The 12785-nt window shown below is 54.8% G+C and overlaps 1 protein-coding gene across 1 annotated transcript in view; it reads right to left on the reverse strand.

Annotated features, from left to right (window-relative positions):
- Positions 1-2738: 2738 nt before the first annotated feature.
- The window catches only part of ARHGAP35 (Rho GTPase activating protein 35), a 121055-nt gene continuing 111008 nt past the window's right edge, over positions 2739-12785 (reverse strand). Inside the window, exons 6-7 of the mRNA XM_037005006.2 lie at positions 7932-8037; positions 2739-7233 (exon numbers count right to left, since the gene is read on the reverse strand). Of these exons, the coding sequence (XP_036860901.1) occupies positions 6876-7233; positions 7932-8037 (464 nt within the window). The 3' untranslated portion in view covers positions 2739-6875. The remainder of the gene's footprint in view (positions 7234-7931; positions 8038-12785) is intronic.

Consider the following 12785-nt stretch of genomic DNA (forward strand, 5'->3'; position numbering starts at 1 on the left):
TGCTGCCCCAAATCCACATCCTTCTTAACCCCTTACCTGCGTCGGCCATTGTGGCATATACATCCATTTCTTTGCCTGTTTACTGTGTCTCTAGATGTCAGCTTCCAGCTGTGTCCCTGGGATCACAGGTCCCTGTGTGTTAAATGGATGAATACCATCCAAATGAGTAACAAACTGAGGAAAATGCTCTTGAAGAACTTCCTTTTTCAGGGCAGGCTTTGCCTTGGAAGAGTCCCTTGAGCTGAAATCCAAAGGTTAAGGAAAGATTTAGTGACGAGTGGGCAGAGGGTTGGACACTGTTCGAGGAGGGAACAGCATGTACCAAAGGCTGGGGGTGGGTGGCCTTGGGGAGTCACAGGACTGGCGGGTAAAGGGCCTCACGGGACCAGCTGAAGAGTTCTGGCTTTCCTTTAAGAGTGCTGGGGAGTCTTGGAAGGTGGTGAGAGAGAGTGGCATGGTCAGATTTACTTGAAAAGCTCCCTCTGGCTGCTAGGAGATGGAAGGGAGGTGAGGCCAGAGGCTGGGAGGAGGTCAGGGCTGGCATTTAGGTGAGATGCAATCAGGGTGGTGGCAGGGAACGTGGAGGAAGGTGGTAGGGCTGGAGAGCGACATGAAGGTAAACTGGACTTTGGAGGTGGGTCAGGTTGGTGGGAAAGGGAGAGTGACACTGAGGCCTCCAGGGTCTCTGGCTTGTGGGGGAGTGTGGGGGATGGGCAGGTTTGGGGAAGGGGTCAGGAGTTTGGCTGCGGGTGTATCACACGGCAGTCACCAAGAACAGTGCCACAAGCAGGAGGATGAGAGCGTGGTGCTTGGAGCAGAGGTCTGGGCTTGTAGGAGAGGTTGGCTTAAAGACAGACTCAAGGGGTGATGTTGAGGCCACCATGTACTAAAAACTGAGGCCTTAGGTATTCAAGGCACCTTGTTGGGCCTCCTGGGAGAACATACATGGAAGCCACAGGCTGAACCCCAAAAGCTGTCAACTTGGGTGGATGGTAGCTGAGATACAACAAATACACACGACTTGAACATCAAGAACTAGGTTTATGTCAGCACACATATTGAGTGCCAACTGCATACTGTGGAGTTATTTTTTTAAAAAGGACATAGCTAAAGCATTCACAGGGAACTACATAAATCCTCACAGCAGGCAAACAGATGTTGGTGAACCACTGCATTAAAGGTTCAGGAAGAATTTCTAGAGGAAGACAGGCTCTGAAGGATGGGTGAAGCCCTGATGGGCAGAGCTGAAGTTTGGGGGCGTGTGGACAGGGGGGATTCCGGGCAAAGATCTGGAGCAGGAAGTAACCAAACGCACTGAGATTGGGAATGATTCTGCCGGGTCTTGGAGGACTGGGTAGGTAAGTCGGATCCAGAGTGAGGGGTCCTTGCTGGGTGACAAAAGTGCCTGGTCCACAGCAGGCGGCCTTCTGACAGCCTGGGCTGACTGGCAGCAGCTGCCTGAAGAGGTGCGTAGAGCTATACGGGAGAGCTTGTGATCAGAGAGCCACAGCTGCCAGAGACACAGGAGGGAAGAGAGAAATCCTGTAGGCTGACTAGTTCCACTCCTGCCACGGATGAGCCAAAGCCAGGTCCTCCTCCTGCCAGTGACTTCAGGTGGGGAGACAGATTGGAAGGGGCAAGACTGAGGGCAGGGGGCCATTCAGGGTGGGGCGGGAAGAGTCCATCAGAGCCCAGGTGAACAGGAATTAGGGCCTGTGCGAGAATGGCTGCACACAGACCTCGGAGGCCTAAGGGGCAAGGAGGCAGGCAGCAGACTAGCCTGGGTGATCAAGGCTGCTCTGGGAGGCGGCCAACCTCCCTGCTGGGGGGACTGTCCAGAAAAAAGGCACTAACAGCAGCTTCCTCTCCAGGCTGCCCAGCAGTAGGCCTGGAGGGAGATCCCCAGCGCCAGTGGTGTGGCCTGACCACGGGGAGGAAGGACGGCTGCCCAGTGCCACGTTCTGTAGGCCTGCTGGGGCCCCGCGCAAGTAGAGGGCTCCTTGCTGCAGTCCTGAGACTGGAGACGGAAGGTGCTGGCAGCTCCACGCGGGCCTGGCTCTGCAGGGGAATGCCTTCTCCGGGGCACGCCGACACCCTGGGAACTGACGTGACAGTGGTCCCTGGCTGTCACTTCAGAGGATGGGGCCAGGGTTCCCGAGGGGCCTGAGGAGGCGGGAGGGGCCACCTTCATTTCTCTCAGGTTTGGTTTTTTACAAGATTGATTTATTAACTATGATACATATCACATAAGGCCTTTTCAGTTTTTTACACCATTCCCATTGAGACAAGTACAATACTTTGTAGCAAATACATGATTTTAAAAAACAAAACCAAACAAAAACACCTCTGTCAGAGATGCCTCAGCCTCAGCTGCTGGCTGACCATGCACTAATCAGGTTGGAGCCTCAAAAACCCCACGACGTGTTTAAAAAGAAAAGAAAAGAAAAGAAAAGAAAAGTCTGGAAATTAAGCAAACATTCCTAACACCAACTAGAGGATGTCCTGGTTAAAGCCCCTAAAATACAAAGAAATAATTGTTATACTTTCTTTACATACAGTTCACTTTTGCTGCGAAACAGAATTTTGGGCACATGGCCGGACTACTAACACATTTCAATACCATTAATATGTTTTTGTTTTTCTCAGGAAACTCAAAATATTTGTTAATTCAACATATATAAAGATCATTTAACATGTGAAAATACAAGTACCAGAAAAATAAGCTGGCAGCAGCACTATTCCCAATTTTCAAACAAGTTTTATTCCCATACAATTCAGAGACATTTCCTTTTTTTTTTTTAATGTACATAGGGAACATGATTTCTTTATGCAAATAACTTACGCCCTGTCTCGACTACATGGCGAGTGTAACATCACTGCTGCTTGCACACGGCCGGGTGAGGGCTGCTGGGGACGGCGGGCGGTCACCTCTGATCCAGGAGGGGTTCGTGCTCAGGCTGCCCCCTGCAAGCTGGCTCCCAGAGGGGGCGGGAAGAGCCCAGCTCAGGGCGGGGGGTGGCCCAGCACCTTGGGAGATGAGCAGTCACCAGCACAGTCCTGTGTGTCACTTAGGTTTCTGGTACACGACTCAGTCCTGCCACCCAAGTGCAAACAAGTGGCTTGAACCTGCCAAGCAATGAGTGAGGGCGACTCCTCCGTCACTGTCTGTGGTAAGTCGGCCACGCCTGGAAGCCAGTGCTGACTGTCCCTAGCAAGCTGGGCCCTGGGGGACCATGCCAGAAGCTCTGCCCTCTGGTCTGGGCCCATGCCAGCACCCCACGGCACCCACGCCCACTGCACAGGATTGTGGCGGGAGGGAACCTGGTCTCTCAGCAACTCACTCAAGCCCCTGTAGCTTCCTTCTCTTGGAAGAGCAGTGACTGGTGGGGCAAGGCCCTTAGTGGCACGACTTGGTGTCTCCTTGACCACTGCCTGCTACCCCAAAGCAGAGAGGGGCAGGGGGGCAGCGCTGGGGGGGGAGGACTTCTGATTATCAATGCTGTAGCTTGCCTGTTTTCAAGTTTCAGTGCTGAGGCTGGGGTACCCACAGCCCAGGGGAAGGTATCCCTCCAGGCCTCCTCCAAACAAGGAGCCGACCGCAGGGATGGGGAAGGCGTGTTCTCCCGGCCAACGCACAGCTGTTGTCACCTGCTATCCACCTTGGCAGACACATCCTGCTAGAACCATCTCACCTGCCTGCATGTTTCCTGCCTGAAAGCAGGCAGACAGACCAAGGTGGTGGTGGGCAAAGAACACAGGAAGCAGTGCTAAGGATCTCCCAGCTTCCTCTGCAGAATGTCAAGTGATGGGCAGAGTAACTGGACAAAGGCAGGAATAAATGTGTTCACCCCAGTGGGCAACACAGCTGAGGATTCAGGGCCAACACACATCTTCTGACTTTGGACTGCCTCGCTCTGTGAAAGCACCTGTCACAGACCCAGTCAGCCCCATGCACACAATCTCAGGCTGTCCAGTCCCACCAGATGTAGCAACCACACTCCTGTGGATGTAAAGGAATGCTGGGAAGGAGCTTCCAGGCACATGGGCTTTGCTGTGGGGCAGGGAGCAAGTCCCATGGCCCTGACAACCTGCGAACCCACGTGGCCACAACTACTGCTTGCCACCCCCTTAGTTCCAAGAGCTAAGGAGCAGCCCATGTGTGAGCCACCTTGGAAGCCCTTTCCAGAGCTTAATGTGAGGGATAAGCTTGAGAGGAGGCAGCGTGTGCCAACACATGCCCAGTCTGTCCTCTGTGGGTCCCACCCCAGGGCTCGGGGCTGCCACACCCCCAGCCAGAAACCCAAGGCCAGGGCCCAGCACGGTCACCCGTGGAGCCACTGACTCCACTGGAGAAAGCTGCCTCTAGGCCGACTCTGCCTGCAGAAGCAGAGAGCGTGCTAAAGCGTTGGCAAAAGAAAGAGAATCGAGAAGAATCCTTGGAGCTCCCTGTCCTCTAGTTCTTTTGGGGCATGAGCTGCCAGCCGCAACCCACACACCTTCGATACCCAGGCAGGACACTGGGGGCAGGCATAGGGGGCGTCTGCAGCTGCCCACAGTTTCCACCTGATAAGGGCACAGAGCACGGGTGTCCTCCTCTCCCTGCCCCTGCTGCTGCACCTAGAAAACCACCCCCTGTCCTATTCCTGTGCAGTCCGGGGGGTGGGAGTGGGGAAGGGGGCTCGGGAAGTTGCGGGTGCAGAGGCAAGGTGGCAGGTGGCGGTGTGGCCTAGGTGCCAGCACAGAGGTGGCAGTGCAGCCTGTGCAGTGGGAAGGGGGCTTTTTAGCTCCCATGAGGGATGCTGATCCCAGGCCACCCCTGACTTCCTTTCATCTCCAATACCTTGGAAGGCTGACTGGGAGTAATAAGCCTGACCTAGAAAAAAAGCTTAAGGGAGCAACTTCCTCACCTGCCTGGGGCTCAGAGGCAGGGGGGCTGGAAGACAGAAAGTCAGATCTGCAAACTTCAAAGTTAAACATAAGGTCACCTTCCAGCCAATCCCTGACCTAAAGCATCAGGCAGGATCCACAAGAAGAGAAAAAACCCAGCACCCAACATTCCACTCCATTCCACATTCATGTACCCTGGGTTTGTTTTTGACCTGTGTTCTTAAGAGGCCGTGAAACTTGCACAGGCAGCGTACCTTCCCAGCACCCTACCTTGCTGTATGCGAACCAGGAAGAAGCCAGTAAGCAAAGGGCCTGCCCCATGGCATCTCTTACTTTGTCAGGTCACCTGGCCAGGGTGACCGGGCCATTCTCAAACATAACACAGGTGCTGCTTCTTAAAGTGCAAAAAGACCCAGAGGGCTGTGTGGCATGAAGGGCCCTCCGCCCCACACCCCTCACCCCGGGTACCTTAGTGTCAGGCTTCTCCACTGCAGAGGCCATGGCCCAGCCACAAGGAGGCGGCGGGCAGCCAACATCTGTAGCAGCCTTAGCAGGGTTGCTGCGTTTGGGGGGCAGAGGTGGGGCATGAGAAGGGCTCTCCCAAAGGCTGGTGGAAAGGCCCAGAAGCTCAGGGAAAGGCCATGGGTGTGTGGGATGTGCCCTCCTTGTGACTCTCAGCCAGCTCCCTGCTGGCCCTAGGAGCCTGAGGACACCTCTGCCTGGGCACCAGCAGGCCGCCATACTTAGGAGCCCTCAAACCACCCACCTCCCACACGCCCCCTGCTGGCAGCATTCTATGGCCCAGGATCAAAACGATTCTATATCAATGCCAAACACACTCAACCAAACCCCATGTGCAGCCGGCACCCTCCAGCTGTCCCCTTACAGGAATCTCCACCCACTCCCCCACCCCAAACACACACACACACGTACGAAGTAGTGTTTCCAGAGCACTGTAGTGTGTAACAAGGCAGACCAGGATCCAGGCTGGTCTCCCTGACTCCCCAGCTCTTCCCATTAAGGACTTAAGCTGGCTTCGTGGGGAACAGGGGATGCGATGACAGGACCTATGTGGGAATCCCAAGAGGCTCTCAGGTACCACCTCTGGGCATCCTGGTTGTACTGTCACAAAGACAAGGGCCACCTCCCACTTGCTTGCCTCTGAGAGGTGGGAGAAGGGCTGAATCTTGAGGTCTGTAGTTTCTTCCTTTTTCTTTTTTAAATTATTGGAGGGATTTTTCCATTTTTCTTCCAGTGTTCCTTTTACAGGGACTACATCCCTGAAGCCTGTGAAGTGGGGAGGGGGTGTGTGGTAGGAGGAAGGGAGAAAGTCACACACCCTCTTGGTCCAGATGGAAAGCTGCCCTCCTCTGACTTACTGGGCCAACACCTTGAGCGCTGTACCTTGAGGTGGCTTGGCTGTGGCCTATGTGTTCCCGAGGAGGCTGCTTGACAAGCAGGCCGCACCCCCCAATGGGGATTTGGAAGGTGGGAAGAGACAGAGTAACAGACAGGAAGCGTCCTCTTCAGGGGGTGTGAGCCCTGCCCTGATGTGGCTGACAATTTTGGAACCTTGTCCTCCTCTGGTAAAAGGCCAGGGGTCTGACCAAACAGTGGAGTCTGTCCAAACAGTGAGTGGACGCCCTGAGGCTGGTGTGCGCAGACAGGTAGGCAGGCTGGGGAGCAGTGAGCATGTGGAGGGCCACCGGGGCCGCTGCCGGCTGGTTAGCCCTCAAAGGGGTCTGAGTCAAAGGGCAGGGCCTCCGCCGCCCGCGGCCAGCCCCAGGTCTGCGGCGCTGGGCTCAGGGCACCGACAGCCCAGCCTGTGGTAGCCTGTTGGCTGGCTCTACTACTGAGGTCTCAGGAAGGTGATGGGGGGAGGGAATACCCTTCCCACTGCAGCCCCAGGGGCCCTGGTTTGTTCAAGAACAAATACCACCCTGCGGAAAAAAGAAGACTGAGTCCCCTTTTGCCTAGGCCTTGGTGGCTCACAGCGTGTGCTCAGCTTGAAGCTGGGAAGGGAGCAGCGGCTGCATCGGAGACTGCGGGGTGGGCGGAGGTGACTGGGGGGGTGACGGCTGGCTGGTGACTGGGGTGGAGGTGAGGAAGGGGGCGGCAGGCGCCACGGCCGAGGGGGGGCTGGGTGCGGCCCCGGGGGGCTCGCCGATGGGCCGGTTGTAGAAGAAGAAGGGGCACTGCTGGATGAAGAGCTCGATGATCGTCTGGTAGGTCCGTGTGGCCGTGAGGGCGTCCATGGTGCTGAAGTCAGGCCTCATCAGTGTGGGCCAGAAGCAGATGGATAGGTTCTCGCTGGTCATGAGGTTCACCTTGTTGTTGTGACTGACTCTGCAGGCGACACCAAACTCAGTCAGAGGTCTGCAGGGTAACAGGCTCTGGGCATGGCCCTGCCCGCCCGCCCACAGCCTGGGAACAGGACAGGCCTCGCACAGCTGGCCCTGGCCTGGCCTAGGAGTCGGGGCTGATGTCCTGGCTTCTGCCAGGGCCCCCACAAGCCCCGTGGGTGGATGGACCGCCTCAGGGACTCACGCAGACCACCAACGTGAGTGACAGGGCTCTGGCTGTACAGACAGGGAGTGTGTGTGGCTCAAGCTAGGACTCCATAAACCACCTTTCCAAGAGAGGAATAGGTTTGCCTGGAAAACAAACCTATTCTGTGAGAATAAATTTGGCAAACACTTAACTAACAGGTTTCCCGACCACAGCCCCCTGCACACACCAGACCGGGGCCGGTGCATCCTTCCAGTGCACCTATCTCAGCACGCTGTTTGCGGCACATGCTGGAGAGACGGTTCCAGGCACACCTGGGCCACACGGGCCTCCTGGACAGAACCAGGATGGAAACCTGAGCAGGAGCCAAATGCGCCCCACTGAGGAGGCGAGCAGCACCCCCAGCAGGCTGTGTTGGCCTGGCCCCTGGTGCCAGACTGAGGACAAAGCCTTGCTCAGCCTCATTCTGCTGCTGACTGGACCTGAGCAGTGATTTTCAAAGGAGGGAAGACCAAAGAGCAAGCCCTGCAACGTACTTGTTCAGGTGAGAGATGACGTATTTGAAGACTTCATGGTTTTCCTTTGGAAATTTCTTGAGTACCTCCTTAAGGGCGTGTAACTTCTGCTCCCGGTCATTGATTTCTAAGGACAGAGAAAAAGCGGCTTTCATGGCCATGGCTGGTGGGTGTTTGGGCTCAAAGCAGACACTGTCCTGGGCAGTTGGTGGAAGCAGTGGGCTGGGTACACTCTCAGTTGGACCTCCTCTGAGGGCAGCCCAGGGCTTTTAGGCAAGGCCAACCTCATTCTTTCCCCCCAAAGCCTGAGCTCGAGGCTGGCATACCTGGCAGTGGTACAGGCCCAGGGGCCAGGCCTACCTCTGGGTCCCAGGCCCCTACCACCTAAGTCTCCACAATCCAGAGAGACTCCATCACACAAAGAACACTATTCTTTGCTCATCCGGTTGCCCCTGGAGACAAGCATCCCAATGCAGAAAGCCTGCTTGCTTCCTGATCAGACGGGTGAGCGCTGCCACCCACGCACACCAACAGACTGTCCAGGGACGGCGTCTGTCGCCAGATCAGGGCTCTGTCCTTTTCCTAGAGACACAGGGACCCTCTACACATCTCCCTGCTGGAGGAGCTGCTGGAAACAGTGGAGGAATTCTTCTGTAGTTCTTCAAAGGCACTAAGCACCCCTTTTCCCCACTACTGCCCACACTTTGCCCCTCATGGAACCCTAATGCACTGGGAGCGTGGAGACAAGCCAACCGGAATGATGTGAGTGATCCATGCCAGGCCTGGCCAGTCCTCACCATCCCCCAAGGCAGTGCTGCTATTGCCCCACTCCAAGGATAAGGGACTTGAGGCCCAGAGAGGCTGCAGAGCTTGAAGAGAGGCCACTGGGCTCCCTGGGGCCCTAGCTCTCCCTCTCTGAGCCGGCTGGGAGAGCCAGCCTGGGCTGAGGAGGCAGAAAGAGTCCAGAGCCCGTCAGAGTCAGCTGGTCAAGACAGATTTCTCTGAGCATGGACAGATAGCCCTACAGCTACTTCTTGGAACTAAAGGTGTTCTCTTAAGACTCCAGGGCTCAGAAAAACCACAGGAGGGTTCCGTGAAGAGATGGCAGCTGTCTCACAACTGATCATGGGGGTGCAGTATGTTTCCTAATTGATTTGGGGGTATAAGCTCCCCATAAATATGCCATGTACAAGTCTGCCTGCAACTTTTGGAGGTTTAAAGACTACTAAACCCATGTGGTCCTTAGGAAGCCTGAGGCCTCCAAGGGCCTCTGTTGTAGGGGACATGCCAGGGGGTCACAGTCTGGTCTGCGGCAGCACACGAGGGGTCTGGCCTGGGCTAGACTTGGAAGGGCAGATTGAATGCAAACTGCCGGGAGGTGCAGGGAGGAAGGGTCACGTGGTGGGAGGCCCAGCCTACCTGGTTCTGGGTACAAAATCTGTCTCTCACACCAACCAGCTGTGTGACTTTGGGTAAGCGACACATCTGAGAGTCTGTCTGTAAAGGGGGCTCATGAGAGGGCCTCCCTCGGTCGGGGACAGCACACTGTGAAGTGAAGAACTCATGCCAGACAGAATGGATACCTGGAAGCTCATGGAATTTCAGGGAACCGGTGGAAGGGAAGGCTACAGGAAGATGGGCAGGAATAGGGCTACAGAGAGCTTTCACTGGCAGGTTAACAGGCACAAAACTGGGTGAATATTTTGACTTGAGAATGAAACTTGATAAAAATAGTGCTTTGGTAACATCTGTCTGTTAGAAAATGACTGAAAAACCATAGGAACTAATTAGGTGAGGCCATTATCAGCTTTCTGATTTCTCAAGGTTTATTTTAAGGGTACATTTTCTCTCTGGCCTTGAGTTTCTGAATGCTTTGTTAAACTTCAAAAAAAGTTTGCTTAAAAAAGCAAGCTGCTCTAGGAAGGGTGAGCAATTGCATTGAGAAACACCAGGAGCATGTGCATGGCCAGTCTCACTTCATGATCACGCCCCTTCCAACCGAGCTTGGCTGGGTCACTCCTAGGTGTCTGTGTGGCACAAACATAGCTGTGTTTGCTTCCATTATGGCAGCACCTTCGCACCAGAGCCCAGCCTCACCTGTCCTCCTGGCTGGGGGTAGGAAATGGGGCTGGCAAGGCCACTGTCTGCCCATGATGCCCCCTCTCCTTTCTATCTGCTGAGCAACAGGGATTGCTGCTTCCTCTTTCTCTTTGTTGGGGGCTCGGGGGCAGAGATGGGAGTGTCAGGCCTGCCTTGATAGTAATCCACAGACCACCCTCAGGAACGCCAGCCTTCCTCCCCGAGGGGCACAGCAGCAAGGTGCCCAGCGAGGGCTCAGACGTCCACCTCCTCATGCTCTCCCCAGCTCCCACTAGCTCTGGGGCAGGTGCTCACAAGTGCTGAGGAGCAACGGGAGTTTGAAGGGAGGAGGGAAGACATCAATGGTGTCAACAGGAAACGTACTGTGGAAAGCTGACTCTGGAGACCCTTGCAGTCCTGGCAGTCGGATTCTGATGGGCACTCCCACAGTTCAGAACTGGGCTTCTGTCAGCACCTTTACTTCCTGAAGCCACTCGGTCCATGACCCAGGGCTTAAAAGCCTGATTTGTGGTCTCCCCCAAATTCTAGCCCACACTACCAGTCTTCTGGAAGTCAACAGGAAGCCTCCTAGTGCAGAGCTAGCCCTGAGTCTGTCGCACAAGAAGCAAGGCCCACCTTGCTGACATCCTTCTGAAACTCAAACTTGTTCACCTCCTTCCTCAAGCAAGTGAACATGCCGAGGGACCTGCTCCAGGCTCCAACTGGCCGCCTTTTCGTAGCAGCTTAGACACCAGTGACTGCTTTCCACTTACAGATAGCACCGGAATGCTGGTGGGAAAATCTCAGGGCTGCTCTGTGTGTCCCTCACCATAAACCCAAGTGAAGGTGGGCTGGGCTTGCCCCACATGCTGCCTGAGAATACCTGCTCGAAAGGCAGCGCCCAGGATGCCAGGCTGCTGAGGGGGAAGGTGGGGTGGCACCAGGCTCTGGATCACTTGCCTTCCACCCCACTGTGCAGTCCTCTCCATCAGTGGTCCGCTCTGAAAGGGGCAGGCTCTCCAGGGCTCGGGCCTCCCTAGCTAGCACATCACACTTTTGAAATCAGCTGTCAGTCAATGAGATAGCAAGACAGGCTCAGGAAAAGCATTTTCAGGCCAGCTGACCCAAGATGAAGTCTGAACACAGACCAGGCAACTTAGAACAACTGAAACCCTAAGAATTCAGGAGGAGGGGGAGAGGACAGTCAGAGGCCACGAGGGACTTAGAGATTAGCTCTCCACAGCCCTCACAGTATACAGATAAACCCAGGCTCAAAGTCAGAACACTGGTCCACAGTCACATAAACTAGTGTCAGAAACCCTAACCCCAAATGCTCTTGCCCTTGGGTGGGCCATTCTGATGCCATCTTTGGCCCAAGCTGTCAACCAGGCTCTAGTCTTGGATCTGCTGCCACCCAATGCAGCGCCTAGGCCTAATGGCCTTCTGCCACTTCACATACCGGCACCACCAGAAGAGGCAAACACCTGGCTCCAGGTCACACCCATCAGCGATGCACGCAGGCACGCACAGCATGCACTCCTCCCCACCTCTCCCTCAGGTGGGAATGACTCCAAGGCTGAGATCTCCCCCTGCTTAAGCCCAGAAGGGAAGACTTAGGGTATCCTCCTGGAGGTAGGACTTTACAGCAACTTGTTCAACATTTCCTACTCCCCAGATTGCAGCAGGGACTGCACAGACTTGTCTGTCTGCTGCGTCTGTCTCTGTCCTACACAGGGCCTGGCATGTGCTAGGATGTGAGGAATACCCCATGCCCTTAAGCAGCTATCTGGACAGACAAGAGAACCAGGATCCCAGAATTAGCAATGACACAAGGCAGCAGGCAACCAAGACTCTAAGGAACAGCAAGACGGGTCTGCCGGTGACCTTGGGAGGTCACTCACTTATTATCTCCAGCCCCATGCTATCACCTGTAAATGGGAATGGTGGGATAAGCCAGTATCCTGAACCATCTCTTGGGTCACGCACCTCTTTGACAATCTGATGAAAGCCTGGTCTTCCCTGTAGACTGAAACATGCACTTGGAAATTTACAAGCAGTTATGGGGGCCATTTAGGCCCTGGAGTGAACCAAAGTCCTTAGGCTCAGAACCTCTGGACTGAGACAGAGCTAGGTCTAGGACCCCTCTCAGCATGAAAGGCATAGGACATGGCGGGACCGGAGAGACCTCAGACAGGTGTGGGGGGTGCTGGGGGTGTTGTGAGAGGAGAAGACGGGAGGTGAGAATAACTGACAAAACTTCTTGAAAGCCAGGGTGAGGCTGAAGGTGAGATGGAGTGGGGAAGTCAAAGCTCTCTGCCTCCTAAAATCCTGCTCCTACCAAAGTCACAGCCTAGGTACCACCTCTTCCATGAAGCCTTCTTCCTTGCTCTTTGCTCACCGCATTTTCGGTACTTCCAGCTCAGATGGCTTCACTGTCTGCGAGATAACTGAAGTTGCACCTGGGGCAGGCAGGTACAATGTGTCAGCTTAGAAGGTCAAGCCCTGGCTTGCCACTTCTCAGCTGCATGGGCGATGGCTGCTGCTGTTACTCATTTCTGAATTGCCCACAGATCACCCTGAATATGGTAGGAAGATAACTGGTGAATAATCACAGAAACTTCTATTTTTGTGGGCCTATTTTCAGCAGTGTTCATTATTGTGAAATTCTGGAGGGAACCAAACAATTTGACAGTGACCTTGATATTTGTTGTGATGGGATCTAAAACCATTTCCAAGCCTGAACACAAACAGATTCAACAGCTCTTAGGTATTAAGTAGAAAAAGCTGGTCAAGTTG

The sequence above is a fragment of the Manis javanica genome, chromosome 17 (assembly GCF_040802235.1).
Source record: "Manis javanica isolate MJ-LG chromosome 17, MJ_LKY, whole genome shotgun sequence".
Classification (NCBI taxonomy): Eukaryota; Metazoa; Chordata; class Mammalia; order Pholidota; family Manidae; genus Manis; species Manis javanica.